The sequence below is a fragment of the Danio rerio genome, chromosome 12 (assembly GCF_049306965.1).
Source record: "Danio rerio strain Tuebingen ecotype United States chromosome 12, GRCz12tu, whole genome shotgun sequence".
NCBI lineage: Eukaryota > Metazoa > Chordata > Actinopteri > Cypriniformes > Danionidae > Danio > Danio rerio.
Window position 1 is genome coordinate 7,231,831 of NC_133187.1, and position 18,008 is coordinate 7,249,838.

Sequence of the window (18,008 nt, forward strand, 5' to 3'; positions counted from 1 at the left end):
TAGGTTTGCTATTTAAACAACATGGTGCAAAACTACAAAATTACATTTGCACTGGTCTGAAAACAGCAACAAATCACGCTCTACTCGCCTTGCGCAGGGTGTATAATAGGGCCCATTATATATAAACATAGTTAACCTGCAGGTATATAGCATATAGGTAATGTCAATGTTTAATGATGCTTAAGTATTTGTGTATTAAGTGTATGTATTTTCCTCAAAGTTTCGTTCTGTTTCGTGCTATTTGCAGGTGCTGTGAGCATCTGTCGAACCGATAATTTCCTGGCGTTATATTGTAACTGCATGTTTTCTATTAATTGTAGCACAATAAGCTCTCTTGGCCAACGTAGGTCTGAACTTAACTGACTTCAAACAAGTTGACATTTTCCATGCTGTTGCGTATTTGGAGTCATTTGAAATGTGGTGTAATATCAGCAGTGTTGCAGGCTCGGCTGTGATAGTGCTGATAGAGCTCTGTGGGCATTTCTCTAATGATATGGAAACCTCTGCTGCTCCTTGTTAGCTGTAGGGGATGTTTAGCTAGCGTTAAGGTTTGGACCTTATCCAAAAAGCCTCACTGGGGAGACATGTCAGGAGCTCCCGATGAATTTGGGGTTTGTAATGAAGCTTGTCGCACTGCGAAGCACACATAACTATCATCTTGTCAAGACGAGAACAATTAGCAAATGCGCTGTACCAAGGCATTGTATCATGATGGTACATAGGATAATGGAGAACCATAGAGCTTTTGTTTTAGAATTTAGACTGCATTATAAATATTAATGTGGCCATCAGTGTGTGGGATTTTTTTGTATTCATTTCACATGATGGTTTGGTTTTACTGAGCCAATTTTTTCAGAGAATTAAAAACCTGCAGTGTGTCCATGGAGTTCAGTTTATGATCAGATGACTTTTGTGAGTTGGCTTGCTATATTAAACTAAAAACATACAGCAGAATCTATTCTACTGTTCCTGATTCCTTAAATGACTCTCATAAGCTGTAAATCAAAACAACTGTGGAATCAGTGTTACTAAAACTGGTACCTTAAAACTCATTTTTCCTTATGAGCCATTTTATTTGACTCTCTTATGTCATTACCTGACTCCTAAAAGAAATATTCTAATGAGCCATTCCGAATGACTCTTATGAGCTGCTTCTTTTCTGTAAATCAAAACAAAACTGTGGAAGCAGTGCTACTAAAACTGGTTCCTTAAATTAATTATTCTTATGAGCCATTTCATTTGACTCTCATGAGTTTTACTTTACCTGATTCCTGAAAGAAATTATTCTAATGAGCTAATTCAAACGACTCATTTCGAATGACTTTCATGAGCTGCTTCTTTTCAGAAAATCAAAACGAAACTGTGGAGGCAGTGTTGCTAAAACTAATTCCTAAAATGTTTGATTCTTATGGGCCATTTCAATTAACTCTCATCATTTTTTGTACCTGATTCCTGAAACCAATGATTCCAATGAGCCATTTCAAATAAAAAAATTATCTGTGTATTCAGTTTTACTGTACCTGAATCCTAAAAGAAATAATTCTAAGGAGCCAATTCAAATGACTAATTTTAAATTACTGTAATGAGCTGCTTTGTTTTAGTAAATCGATGAACAAACAGTAGAATCAGTGTTACTTAAACTGATTCCTGACTACTTTTATGAGCCATTTTATTTAACTCTCATGAGTCTTACTTTACCTGACTCCTGAAAGAAATGATTCTAATGAGCCATTTCAAATGACTCTCATGAGCTGCTTCATTTCAGTAAATCAAAACAAAACTGTGGAAGCAGTGTTACTGTACCTGATTCCTAAAATGAAAGATTCTTATAGGCCATTTAAAGTGACTCTTACCAGTTTTACTGTAGCATATTTCTAAAACAAATGATTCTAACAAGTCATTTAGAAAACAAATAGTGGAATCAGTGTTACTAAAACTTATTCTTTAAATTATTATTCTTATGAGCCATTTCATTTGACTCCTATGAGGTTTACTTTACCCTAAATAATTCTAATAAATAAATTTTAAATGACTCTTATGAGCTGGCTCTTTTTAGGAAATCAAAAAAATTTGTGTTAGCGTACCTGATTCCTAAAATTAATGATTCTTATGACTATGAGACATTTCAATTGGCTCTCATGAGTATTACTTAACTCAATCGAATGATTCTAATGAGCCTTATGAGTCTTATGAACTGTTTAGTAAGTCCAAAACAAACAGTGGAATCAGTGGCACCTGAAACCTAAAATTAAATGAAAATTATTGAAAAAGTACTTTTTTTAATATATTCGTTTTAATTGACTCTCATGAACTGGTCTGACTACTGAAGCAAAAGATTCTTTATAATTTCATAATACTCTCGAGTTTATTTATTAGTTAATTAAAATGTACAGTAGAATCAGGGTTGTTGTACCTGGTTTGTGAGAAAAAATATCAGCAGTTTTTTGGAATTTGAATAATTAATAAATAAAAAAGGCAGAGAAAAACAAATATTTGAATACCAAACAAATAAACCAAAAAAAGAAACTTTTGCACTGAATTTAAATAAGATAATATTAAATTAACCACACTTTATCAACATTTATTTATTTTTCGGATTTATCAGTCATCACACGTTGAGCTATGTCTTATTTATTTATTTATGTGTTTGTTTGTTTGTTTTGGGGAGGAGGGGGAGTTCCATCATGAAAAACTCCAAATAGGATGAATAACTTTCATTCCTAAAGCATTTAATTAACTGAATTTTACAACAACTGAACTGTAACACTATGGCATTTTTCAAGCAACAACATTACATCATGACGTGTACCACCGATTAAAACCATGCACAGAATGACAGGGCTTTAAGCTACCGTCAAAAAGTTGGAACCAACAGCCCTGGACCACACATCTGATGAGGTCTAATCTATATTTATCCGACACAACATTGACATGTTTAGGGAACGCTCTGCTAATAAACAGTCTGCCGGCATTAGCCTGCGATTATTCTGATGACAAAGTGCGGCTCTATTAATCTAGACCACTAATTACGACTCTTCGCCGCTTAACAGAGCCCGACAAAGCTGCTCATTACAGGACGTCCCCGAAGGTAACAAATTATTTAAATTACATTTCTTTAATTGGAAAATCATAAACAGTGGAGCGGGCAGGGACTTTGGCGGTTTACGCCAGCTGGGCGAGTGATGGAAAGAGAGTAAGATCAGGGCTCAAGAGGGCAGAAGAAGACACTCCAGCTGCTGGCGTCAGGCCTACGCCCCAGCACACACTGATTAACTCTGCTCAGACCAGACCGAGACTCAAATCCTTAAATAGATCTGTACCGAATAACAGTCATGCTCTGTGCAAGTAACTATAGCACATATTCAGAGTTGTTCACAAATAAAGAATTTTTTTTTTCTCACCATCCTGTCACTCCAAATCAATATGCCTTACATGAAGGTGAACAAGTCATCTTTTACATGCTTCACAAAGGACATATAAGCATTGTAAAACCAATACTCTGCAAGTATTCCTGTGTAAAACCATTGTTATTTGATAAGAATCTTCACCTTCAGTGGTGTTATCCGAGAACAGATTGAATCAGTGAGCTGACCTTGCTCAACTGATCTGCTTCTCGAATCCTTCAGGGTTTGTGAACATCTTAACATCCTATTATGCTATTATGACTCAACAAGTGTAGTGAAGTTCAATATTGCAGGATGGAGGAGGTCGGAACCGACGAATGCTTAATGCCAAATCAAATTAATACAAAATGAAGTAGAGACCCATGTTGGGTTTTTTTCTCACAAACATAAACAAAATAGCGATTTAAAATTTCGTCAGATCTAAAAAGCGAGCTTTGATTGAGCAGCCGATAGGTTACTTAAGCAGCACATTGTTTTCGCTTGGTGTAGTAAATTTGGAAGATTGAAAAAATTAAATAATAATTATTCACGCAAAAAAAAAGACGAGATTTAGATTTCAGGTGCAATATGTGATTGGGAAACACTTTTTACATACACACACACACACACACACACACACACACACACACACACACACACACACACACACACACACACACACACACACACACACACACACACACACACACACACACACACACACACACACACACACACACACACACACACACACACACACACACACACATATATATATACACAGTTGAAGTCAGAATTATTAGCTCCCCTGAATTATTAGCGGCCCTGTTTATTTTTTTCCCAAATTTCTGTTTAATGGAGGGAAGATTGTTTCAGCACATTTCTTAGAATAATAGTTTTAGAAACCTATTTCTAATAACTGATTTATTTGATCTTTGCCATGATGACAGTAAATAATATTTTACTTGATATTATTCAAGACACTTTTGAAGGCTTAACTAGGTTAATAAGGTTAACTAGGCAGGTTAGGGTAATTAGGCAAGTTATTGTATAAGGATGGTTTGTTCTGTAGACTATCGAAAAAAAATTAGCTTAAAGTGGCTAATAACATTGTCCCAAAAATTGTTTTTAAAAAAATTAAAAACTGGTTTTATTCTAGCCAAAATAAAACAAATAAGACTTTTTCTAGAAGAAAACATATTATCAGACATACTGTGAAAATTAATTAATTCTGACTTTAACTGTATATATATATATATATATATATATATATATATATATATATATATATATATATATATATATATATATATATATATATATATGTGTGTGTATGTGTGTATGTGTGTGTGTGTGCTTTTGTCTGTTTGTTCTTCATCGTACACTGCATCACTTCTTCTTTTTCACCTTTACTTTTAATATCACAACTATTTGGCCGTTTAAAGAAACTTCTCACACTCAGCTGCTGTGACAGTTTTTGCAACTGTACACAGCGGTGACAAAGAGGAGACAAAACAAGGGCAATCGCCATCAGCTGGACAGGAGTGCGAAATACAGTTAGCTACAAATTACAATAGATCACCCTCAGCATAAAAATGACGGATCACCTTCAGATTTTTCCGTCACTGCTGAAAAAAATCTGTCAATGACGGAAAATATTCAGTTAACGAGACCTCTGATTATATATATATATATATATATATATATATATATATATATATATATATATATATATATATATATATATATATATATATATAAATGTGTTGAAAAAAAAACTTCTCTCAGTTAAACAGAAATTGGGAAAAAAAAAATAAACAGGTGGGCTAAGACTTCAACTCTACGGCTAAAGACTAGTTACAGCGGTGATTCATTCAAACCACTATGAGTCGACTCTTTTATAGATGAATCAATAGTTTTAAACATGTTGAGCTTACAGATTTAAGCCTTAGTTGGATATTTCACTTCACATAAAGCTGTTGCACACTGCATAGAAGGTTATTTTCAAAAACCCATAATAGGGGCTCTTTAGCAGTTTAAAAATATATATTATGGTGTTTTTGAACATTGATATTAAAGTGTAGCTATTATAGGTCTACTAACTTTCTAGACATTTTCGACTCATATATAATTTCACAAATGTTGCACCACCCTCAAACCATTTTATTGTATTTGCTAATGTGTTTTAGACCTTCACATAAAAAAATAGACCTGTTTTACAAAACTTTGCCAGGATTGAGCAAACTTCTGAAGAGAATAAAACCCCATAAAAAGTCTGATGACAAATGTCACACCCAGACTTTCGCTTCCGACTTTGCTAGAGATCAGAAAAGTGTAACAAAAAAAAACCTTCCGTTGATGATATCCATCTGTGGTAACTCCAGAGGGCAGAACACAATGCAGAGCAAACAGTCTGAAGATCAAACAGCGAGTAGAAGTAAAAAAGAGGAACAAGTAGGAAGGTTTTTTGAAGACTTACCTTTACTTGACCCACGAAAGCATTAGCCTCTTCCTCTTGAACTGTGAGATTAAGGGGCAGCAGCGGATCGAACTCAGGGTCATTATCATTGACATCAGTCACCGCTATATTCACCGTAGTAGTGGAGGTCTGAAAACAAGAAACCTTTTATGTTACTTCAATCACTGCACTGTAAATAGTCCAGAAAAAAAAAAAAAACTTCTGCAGTTTTAGTCAGCAATCTAAAGACGTTGATTAATCTGAAATGCAAACCTTGAGGCCTCTGTGTGATTTAGTTGCTGTCTGGTAAAGGACAGCGTTGGCTTTCACAAACAATTATCCATTTCCACTGATTAATGTACACAGAAGTTGCGGAATTGCGAACATATTTGCATTCATCATCAAGCTATGAATGAGGTCTAATGAAAAAGATCCACAGCTGTTGAGCAGATTAGTGTTTCAGAGTATAGATCGGCCTCAACAAATTGATGGCCGCAACCAAATTAACATGCTGGCAAAGAGAATTGCGTGTACTCCGTAACAACAATTAACTATCTACATGTATAGTAATTCATAAAAGCATCTCATTTTGTAGGGTTAGAAATGGAAAAATAGTGTTTAAACATTTACGCTTATACAACAAAGATGGAAACAGAAAAGCTCTGCTGTTACATATTTTACTTGTACATATTTATTATGCATAGATATTTTGGGGAAACACTGTAAAATGGGCAAGTCTCAATTTATTAGTTTCTAAAATAAAGTAAAATGAATAATAACGAAAAATAATGAATAAATAAATAAAACAAAAAGGGCAAGTCTCACTTTACTAATAAATAAAATTAAATAATTTAAATAAATTATTAAAATAAAACAAAACAAATTAAAATAAAATTAAATGAAAAATAAATGAATGAAAAAAATACATTAAATGAAACAAAATTTCAATAAAATGGGCAATACTCACTTTTTTCATTTCAAAATAAAATAATAAATAAATAAATAATAAATAATAAATAAGTCTCACTTTATTCACTTTGAAATAAAATAAAATAAAAGGGCTAGTCTCACTTTAATAATATAGAAAATTAAATCATTTAATTTAAATAATAATATTTTTTTTTATTTAAATAATAATTAAACAAATTTATCAAAATAAAACTAAACAAATTAAAATAAAATTAAAAATAAAGAAATTAAAATAAATAAAATAAATTTACAAATTAAGTAAAATGGGCAAAACTCACTTTATTCATTTCAAAATAAATAAAATAAAATAAAATAAAATAAAATAAAATAAAATAAAATAAAATAAACACTGTATGCACACTGTATGGAAGATCATTTTCAAAAACCCATCATAGGGGCTCTTTAATTAGTGACATTAGATTAAATAAACATGCAAGTTTTCCGTCATTATACATGGAGTTCAAAACCTACAGTAGCAACTGAGAGAGAGAAAAAAAGGAAATGCAATAAGTGATGGCTCTCTCTTACAACACACACCCTTAGCCTCTTGTCAGATCATTCTGCGTATATTTATGTCAAGTCAGACTCAATCTTGTTTTTTCCCCTCAAACATAAAAGATTGGGGGAAACATTCCAGACGGGCAAGTAAGGAAACCAATATTGCATAAATTAGCTAATTTTTTCCCTCCTGCTGCCTGGACTTATTTGTTAAAGGTTTAAATACTTGAGTTTTTTTTTGGCAGATTGGCCTTGTAAATTTTTCATGTGCCGACAATAAAGCCTGCTGAGTTTGCACTTGGCTGCGAGGGTAACATAAGGTAAGCTGATCTCGAGCGGAGACAAATGTTCACAAGCTACTTCGGTTTGTCAACAAACATGGTCTCACATATTGTGATTAGAAACATGAAGAACACAGTTCATCTTTAAGACTCACAACTTTATCGCTTGAGCTGTGTCTTATCAACAAAATTCAACTGGTATGCCTTCGAACATTCATTGCCACTGGTTTATTTTTAAATGGTAACTTAAATCTGCAAAAACAGAAGTTTATGCTGTTTACTTCAATGGGGGTTTTAAAAAATTAAATACGATTAGGTCAATCATTCTCAGTCACAGTATGTCTCAGTATGTTATGCATTTGAAAGAAAGAAAAACATAGATAGATAGACAGACAGACTGAATAATTGATTGACTGATTGACTAACGAATAAATTGATTGAAGGATTGACTGAGAGAATAATTGATTAATTTATTTTTGGATTAAATGATTGACAGATTGACTGACTGACTAATGATTGATTAAAACAGTCAACTAATAGATAGATAGATAGATAGATAGATAGATAGATAGATAGATAGATAGATAGATAGATAGATAGATAGATAGATAGATAGATAGATAGATAGATAGATAGATAGGTAGGTAGGTAGGTAGGTAGGTAGGTAGGTAGGTAGGTAGGTAGGTAGGTAGGTAGGTAGGTAGGTAGGTAGGTTGGTTGGTTGGTTGGTTGGTTGGTTGGTTGGTTGGTTGGTTGGTTGGTTGGTTGGTTGGTTGGTTGGTTGGTTGGTTGGTTGATTGGTTGGTTGGAGTAATTGATTGATTGAAACGGTGAACTGATTGACTGACTGATTAAAACAGTGTTAACTGATTGATTGATTGATTGATCGATCGATTGAAACTGTGAACTGATTGACTGACTGATTAAAAAAGTGAATTGACTTATTGAATGATTGATTGATTGATTGATTGGTTGATACAGTGAATTGATTTATTGATTGATTGATACAGTGAATTGACTGATTGATTAATTGATTGACTCACTGATTGATATAGTGAATTGATTGATACAGTGAATTGACTGACTGATTGATTGATTGATTGATTGATTGATTGATTGATTGATTGATTGATTGATTGATTGATTGATTGAAACAGTGAATTGATTCACTGGCTGACTAATGAATGGTTAAAACAGTGAATTGATTGATTGGTTGATACAGTGAATTGATTTATTGATTGATTGATTGATTGATTGATTGATTGATTGATTGATTGATTGATTAATGACTGATTGAAATGGTGGATTGATTAATTAAATGATAGATAGACAGACAGATAGATAGATAGATAGATAGATAGATAGATAGATAGATAGATAGATAGATAGATAGATAGATAGATAGATAGATAGATAGATAGATAGATAGATAGATAGATAGATAGATAGATAGATTGATTGATTGATTGATTGATTGATTGATTGATTGATTGATTGATTGATTGATTGATTGATTGATTGATTAATGATTGAACAAAGAATTGATTGACTGACCGACCGACCGACCGATCGATTGAAAATTGAATGACAAACAGACTGACTGACAAACGGATTAATTGTTTGTTTGATTGCAATTTTCTTGGCTGATTTAGATTTCAGATTTTTTTGGTAAGGGCATCCTGCCAATGCTGATTTTTGCAGATTCCAATTTTCTTTCTAAAAACAATAATTGACAGCATATACAAAAAAAAAACTTAATACAAAAAATATGCAATTATTTGAAATGAATTATTACAGTTTTTTAATAAACATTACAAAAAAACACAGAACTTTTCAGTTTATAACTTTAAAGTTTTCTTTTTTCTTATTTCACCAAAGTACAAAGATAATAAGTTATGCTTGTAACTCTTTTTTTAATTGGATGGATAAATGGATGGATGGATGGAAGGACAGATACAACGATATACAAAAAGACCAATCGAATGGCTGATTGAAAGATTCTGAATTTCCTCTAAGCCTGCATAGTGAACAAGGCTTTATGCCACATATCTGTGTATACAAAACTGCCATCCAGCTGAGTCTGTTCCTCTAAACCCAGTCAGGGGAAGAAAAAGTCTCTGTTGTGGACTTTGGCCTTCATTCCAGTGAATCTGTCTGGCTCTCAGATCAATCTATACCCCCGAGCAAAGCAGAGAGCAACCCGAGTGACCTCAGCAGACACACAGGTCAACCTCAGTGTCGCCCAGAGCCGGCAGGAAAAAAAAAAAGAGAGCCGATTTCCCACCTCTCCAGTGCAGGAACTGTTTATTAAATTGGCTAATGACCAGGAGGTTTAGCAAAGGTCACTGAATTTTAAAAACCATCCAAACCGCACCTTCTACACCCATCTCACTTTTTAACCTCACCTTTGATTCTCAGAAGCAGAACAGTCCGGAGGAGACACTTGTGGGTAAATTGCAAGATAGGAATAAAACCTACTGTTTTTTCCTCATACTTTCATGAGCAAACAGGAACGTCCTTCTCAAAAGAGATCGCATCTGCCAATTATGTGCTTTGAATTATTCTAGAGGTCATTAAACCATCGGAATCTCCTTCATTTGTTTGTAAAGGCTACGTTAAATTGACAGTAAAGGCAAAGACATGCGACTCCGATGTAACATAATTCTAGCATCTGACAAGCACCTTGACAGTGTAAGATATAAATGGACACCATTGTGCTTAAAGCCAGATCTTTATGCACTTTCTTCCTGAGGAAGGCGAGTGATTATCCTTGAGTTTGGAGGTGAACACTTTAGACATCCTTGAAGTGGGTTGTAAATCCAGGCATCTCTTTATAGAGGAATACTAAGTGATTTTCTCTGTTGGTTCACGCATTAAGGGAGATCAGCTTAAAGAGCAAAAGACGGTACATCATAATTAATAATAAATATATAAATGAATAAATAAATGTTCAGCTTGTTGATCTCAATCATTCAGCATAATCACTGCATTGTAAGATGAACCTCACTCTCTTCTATATTAATCACTTTAAAGCCTTTTCTAAGACCACAGGAAATATCTGGAAAAAATATATAATACTAATTTTATTTAAATTTATTAGAAATATATTTGTTTGATATAAATAAAAAAATAAAAAATAATAATAAGAGAAGAAAGCTGATTTAAGTGACTTAAAATGTAGCATGGTTGTTGGTGCCAGACAGGCTGATCAGAGTATTTCAGAAACTGCTGATCTACTGAGATTTTCATGCACAACCATCTCTAGGGTTTACAGAGAATGGTCCGAAAAAGAGAAAATATCCAGTGAGCAGCAGTTCTGTGGGCGCAAATGCCTCGTTGATGCCAAAGGAGAATGGCCAGACTGGTTCCAGCTGACAAAAAGGCAACAGTAACTCAAATAAGCACTCGTTACAACCGAGGTATGCAGAAGAGAATCTCTGAACACACAACAAGTCCAACCTCGAGGCAGATGGGCAACAGAAGCAGAAGACCACACCGAGAGCCACTCCTTTCAGCTAAGAACAGGAAACTAAGACTACAATTCGCACCGGCTCACCAAAATTGGACAATAGAAGATTGGAAAAACGTTGCCTGGTCTGATGAGTTTTGATTTCTGCTGCAACATATTGTTGCTGACTATGTCCATCCCTTTATGACCACAGCGTAAACATCTTCAGATGGCTACTTCCAGCAGGATAATGTGCCATGTCATAAAGCGTGAATCATCTCAGACTGGTTTCTTGAACATGACAATGAGTTCACAGTACTCAAATGGCCACCACAGTCACCAGATCTCAACCCAATGGAGCACCTTTGGAATGTGGTGGAGATCATAGATGTCATGGATCTGTAGCCGACAAATCTGCAGTAACTGCGTGATAATATCATCTCATTATGTACCAATATCTCTGGGGAATTATTTATGCCTTAAGGATAAAGGCAGTCTCTGGTACTAGTAAGGTGTTCCTAATAAAGTGGCCAGTAAGTGGTATATTCAAAAAGAACGATTGAGCGACAATCAGTGAGTGAAGGAATTTTTTGTTTAATTGATTTTTATTTGCATAAATTAATCAACGTTTCCTTCACTTTGATTCTAATCATAATAAGCGTTATTTCTCGAATTTTAATCAACTTTCGTAATTACATTTATATAATACTGTAATGAGCACAAAGACAAAAGGAATCAAATGCTTTTGCCAGAAATTAATGAAAAGCAAATAGCAATTGGTTTGACTTGAGTGACTAATAATAGTGAGTAATAGACTGAATAAAGGAAACAATGTTAGGTTATAACTTTATGCAATTCAATTTAAACTTTACACAATAACTTTATACGACGAAGTGGTTCAAATCAAAGCAGGAGAAAGACAGTCCTTGGGTGTGTACAAAAGAAAAAGGTAACACAATGGATTCTCATCTGTATTTTTAGTACACAATCTGCGCCTACAAACATTGCCTGCGTGAAAGAACAAAAGCTGAATGCTGCTTCGGCTCTCTATACACACAGCTTCTGCTCTGCTGCTGCCGCTCTGCTTGCACAATTGACTTAAACATAGCAACAACGCAAGACTAAACCAGCTTATCTTCCTCATCTGCTGTAGCAGTAGCACAGCTCAATCAGTCTATTGACAATATTATGTAAATGAGAGACTTCTGTTTCACTGCATCTGGACGATTGCGGTCGTAGTCCAAACAAGCAATATATCATGGGGATCCCTGGAAAAGATGTCTTCTTGAATGAACCCTGGTCTAGATGATCATTTTCTCCCCCAAAAATAATTGAAATATTGATTAATCTGGCCACAGTACATGATTCCACTATATGATGATCCATCCCAGATGCCTCTGAGCCTGAGAAGGTAACAGCGCTTCTGGACACTGTAAACATAGGAGGATGCAACTATGTATTATGGTACTTGACAAAGTTTTGTCAAAGTAGTCCTGAGCCCATGTGTTGATATCGCTTATAGATGAATGAGGATTCTTGTGTGCAGTGCCGCCTGAGGGATCTGAGATCTGAGATTACAGTTGTTCAGCTTAGGTTTGCACTCTTGTCCTTTACGCACTGAAAATCCTCCAGATTCCTTGAATAATTTAGTGATGTTATGCACTGTTGAATGTGAAATATCCAAATGTCTTCTATCTGTCATTAGCAAACATTTTTTTAAACATTTCAATCATTTTCTTACGTGTCTGTTGGCAAACTGGTGACCCTCAGCCCATCTTTGCTCCTAAAGGACTGGACCTTTCTTGGAAGCTGCGTTTGTACCAAATCATAATTACAATCACCTGTTGACATCACCTGTTTCAAATCACATCATTATTTAACCAGTTTACCCGATTACCAGTCCTAAATTGCTACCGTCACAACTTTTTTTGGAATGTGTTGCAGGTCTGAATGACTTTAAATTTAGCATGGTTGTTGGTGCCAGACAAGCTGATCTAAGTATTTTAGAAACTGCTGATCTACTGGGATTTTCACGCACAACCATCTCTAGGGTTTAAAAGAAAATGGCCAGAAAAAGAGAACATATTATCCAGTGAGCGGCAGTTCTGTGGCCGCAAATGCATTGTTGGCATGGCTTGAGGTCGGAGGAAAATGGCCAGACTGGTTCTAGCTAATATAAAGGCAACTGTAACTCAAATAACCACTCCTTACAACTGAGGTCTACAGAAGAGCATCTCTGAATGCAAAACATGTCGAACCTTGAGACGGATAGCAGAAGACCACAGTTGGTGCCACTCTTGTCAGCTAAGAACTTAATAATTCTGACTTCAACTGAATATATATTTATATATTCAGTATTTCTTAACAAACAACTAACAACATGTAAAACTAGCTTTAATGTATTTAATATCCAAGTGAAATTGACTGAATATACATTTATATTGTTGTTACACTTATATATAATTATATAAATCAAAACATTTAGCAAGAAACTGATTAATGAACCAACAACAATCAGTGACTGCAAGAGTGATTTGACTGTCTAGCTGACTAACTAAACAGATTAATCATAAAAAATGTCATTTATTTTCATTTGTCAGCATTGTGTTTACATAAAGTGGTGTTAAAGCTCTTGGGAAGTGCTTTGATAAAGATAAAAATAAAAAATAAAATATTTGAAAGATAAAATAAATTGGCTATTAAAACTAGTAACTTTAGAAATGTGTTGAAAAAAATCAAGAAATTGGAGAAAAAAAATACACAGGTGGGCTAATAATTCAGGAGGGCTAATATTTCTGACTTCAACTCTATATATTTTGATTCCAAGGGCCCTTTATTATATATCCATACTGCAAATAATTCCATCTTTTACATCTCCTCTTCTGTCTGCGTCAACATGACTGACAAGTCACAGCTTGACATGTTGCACAGTGTCTACATGTTCTGTCTGTTTAAGCAGAAGATTCGATTAGGATCTCGAGAACCGCAGCTCATGCAGTCTTTGGTATTCAGTGGAGTGTGATGGACTGACAGACTTCAGTCGTACTCAGTGATAGATGAAGTACACTTGGGTAAACATACAGATACCATAATAAATCACACACTGGTAAAAGTATAACGACGATTTCAATATTCTAAGTCAGAATACAAAAGTTTTTGATTTTTAGTGTGCTGAAGCATTAAAAAAAGACTTTACAATGTTTTGCTTGTAATTAGGCAAACACGGAAACTGTGTGCGCAGAACTCCACAGATATCTGCTGATGTTTAGCCTATCATTGTGTATAAATTTAGATTTATTCAGTTTTTAAATTAATTACACTAATATTATTGTGATACAATAATTGTAATATGAAAATTTTCATATGATTTATTTACAATAGAATTTGTGAAGTAACATTTTCTGTCTTTTAGTAGATCTATTATATAGGAGACTTGCTTTGTTTACCAAATAAATAAATCTAATTAGATTGTAAACGATAAATAAAACAAAAAAATATATAATTATTTATTACATAAATGAAGTTTTTAGTTATGATACTCCTAAAATCATTCCGCATAATCCGCAGATTTAACTTAATTATCTGCAGAAATAGCTAAAAAAATGTCTGCAGATTCTGTTTGGCCCTACTTATAATACACACATGCACTTCATTGAAAATGTTTTATAAACGTCAGATGTAACTGCAGGTTAACTATGTAAACTGCTCACTCTTTAAACAACATCTTATCTTTTATGATGTTGATTATAATGTAATGATGAATTATTTGTTTTGCATGAAAATGTCTCATTAACGAACCTCTTGACATCTGAGCAATAAATGGATGAATTTGGATGAATCTAATTTGTAGATTTTGGATCTTATAATATTTGTCTACTAGGTCTTTGGATGAATGTTTGGCGCTACAACCTTTTTATTTTTATTCTATAACCAAGACCACCATGCATTAACAACCATACTGAAAAATAATGGCAATTCAGTGTGCAAACAACAGAAAATAATGAAATAAACCATATTCACAATATATCTGTGCTGGCAAATTGTATATAAAATACAATAGAAAAATAAATGTGTAACTTTAAGAAATTAAGCTACGGTATGAAATATCATTAATACTTAAAACACTTGCTCGTTACTGCAAACTCGCTCTGAATTATTGAGTCAGTGAGTCATTAACTGCAGACTATATCTAAATGGATCATTTGAATCAGTTAGTCATTAACCGCAGACTTACGTTGATTGGATCATTTGATTCAGTGAGATGTTCACTGCAGACTTGCTCTCATTGGATCATTTGAATCAGTGAGTCATTAACCACATACCTTTCTTTGTTTGGGTCAGTTGAATCATTTGCTAAATGCAAACTCTTGTGATTGGATTATTTGAATCAGTGAGATGCTACTGCAGACTTGCTCTGAATGGATCCTTTGAATCATTATTTGTTAACTGCAGCCTTGTTCATTGAAATTGAAATTGATCATTTCAATCAGTGAGTCATTCATTGCAGACTTGATCGGAAAAGATCATTTGAATCAGTGAGTCTTTATTTGGAGATAACAAAATGATTATTTAATCATTTTAATCAGGGAGTTGGTAACTACAGACTTGCTCTGAATGGATCACTTGAATTATTAATTCATTAACTGCAAACTTGCTCTCAATGAATCATTTGAATCAATAACTGCAGGATTACTTTGATTGGATCATTTGAATCAGTGAGTCATTAACTGCAGACTTTCTCTGAATTAATAATTTGAGTCAGTGATTCATTAACTGCAGATTTGTGCTGAATGGATCATTCGAATCAGTGAGTCATTAACTGCAGACTATTTCTAAATGGATCATTTGAATCAGCTAGTCATTAACCACACTTACTTTGTTTGAATCATATGAATCAGTGAGTCTATAATTGCAGACTTGCTCAGAATTGATAATTTGAATTAGTGAGTCATTAATTGCAGACTTGCTCTAAATTGATCATTTCAATCAGTGAGTCATTATCTGGAGACTTGCTCTGAATAATTCACTTAAATCAGTGAGTTGTCAACTACAGACTTGCTCTAAATGGATTATTTGAATCATGAATTCATTAACTGCAGACTTGCTCTCAATGAATCACATGTATCACTGTGTCGTTAACTGCAGACCTACTCTGAGTGGATCATTTGAATCACTGACTTGTTGACTCAAGAACAGAATCAGAAGTCAAACTCATGAATGAAGGAGAGTAATTTGTGAACAGATATGAGACTGATTTGTGTATAACAACAAAGTAAAAGTAGAAGTTTCCTAAAATAATAATAAAACAATAACTAATAATGAAAATATACCTAGAAAAGTACAGTAGAGAAGTAAAAATGGTCTTACCCCATCTGGTTTGCCGTCAGAAGCTGTGACTGTTAGTGTGTAGTGATCTGTGATCTCTCTGTCCAATGTCTTCGCCAGCAACAATAGCCCAGACCTGGAAGAGCAAAGTCAGAAACAAACCTGAGGATTATAGAGCCCAGAGGTCTAAGTGTTTTAACTTTACAGCAGCTTTAGAAGGACAGGACGAAAGTGTTAACATTCACACTGTGTGCTGAGAAAATAAAGCTGAAAAAGAAATGTCACTGGTACAACAGGCCAGAGCCCAAATCCAGACAAAGTGAATCATTTTCAGCTGAAATTAGTTCATCAAATACAGGCTGGATGGAATTATGGGCTGCTGAATGAAATGGCCAGGCAATATATTCATGCCTTGTGAGACTTGTGGCAATGTGAAAGGCTGAGGACATTTTTTTTTTCTTTTTTTTATGTGTGCCTGGGGACGATTAGGACTGAATTAATTGTTGTCAGGGAACAGCAGCCGTTGAGTGAAAGATTGTGCCTCATTCAAATGAGTTGTAGTGTACAGTGCATGTGGTAACTTTTATATTTGTTTGCATGCCAGTGAAAGTTTAAATGATCTCTTGAGGAAAAGTAAGATATATGCTAAACTCTATAATGTGAATGTTGTAGGAGTCAATGGTGGCCATCTTCATTTAGGGGTACATTAAAAAAAATAAAAGTATAAATCAAAATAAAATACAAATTTAAAATGATAAAAATAATAAAATAAATAATAAAAAATAATAAAATGAATTACAATGAAATACAATTAAATTATTCAATTCAATGATTTAATTATATATATATATATATATTAATTAAAACAAAAATGACAAAACGAAATAACAAATAAAAACATTTAATAAAATGTAAATTTAAAATAAAAAATAATGTAACAAATAATAAAAACAATAAAATTAGTAAAATAAATACAATTAAATTACAATAATAAAATATATATTTATTTTAATTCAATTATAAAAAAAAAATTATATATATTAAATATTATATATAGGTGAATATCTATGGCTAAGTTGGCGGTTCATTCCACAGTGGGCATCCCTGATAAATAAAGGGACTAAGCAGAAAATAAAATGAATGAAAGAACACCTGACCCCTTTATGTTATTTCATGCAAAATAAAAATTAAAAAACTACAAGAAATGCCTTCATAAATAAAAAGATTCCTTAAACACATTCAAACAATAAATTATAAATCCAGAGAAACTCGAAACTCAAAACTTTTTAAAGGCTCTTGGAAATATGAAAAGATCTTTTGGTGCAACATTTCCTTTTAGAACACTGTCAAGAAAAAAACAACAACAACAAATATTGTAAAATATCTCAGCAAGATCTAATTGTGCTCTATTATGTTTAAAATGCTAATAAGTAACAATTGTGTTATTTATTCCCGTTGAGATCCTAATATAATTCTTTTTAAAATGGGATAATCTCTAGGGGACCTTTGAACATTTGTAAATTAAAAACCCCAAAGGGAAGTAAACAAGGTATTATGCGAGATATAAATCTTTAACAGTACTAATTTCATCACACTTTTAAGCCATTGATATTCAAGGGTGTTTTTGTTCTTCTCCTTCATTTGAA

At 33.5% G+C, this 18,008-nt stretch overlaps 1 protein-coding gene across 49 annotated transcripts in view; it reads right to left on the minus strand.

The window, feature by feature from the left end:
* Nucleotides 1-18,008, minus strand: part of pcdh15b (protocadherin-related 15b) — a 506,664-nt gene that overhangs the window by 146,637 nt on the left and 342,019 nt on the right. For all 49 annotated transcript variants that reach the window (XR_012387602.1, XR_012387597.1, XR_012387592.1 and 46 more), the window contains 2 exon segments: nucleotides 16,405-16,498; nucleotides 5,863-5,991 (listed from right to left, as the gene is read on the minus strand). Coding sequence is in view for 22 of the 49 variants with exons in the window: in XM_073917607.1 (XP_073773708.1) it covers nucleotides 5,863-5,991; nucleotides 16,405-16,498 (223 nt within the window). In the remaining 27 variants the exon portion in view is untranslated.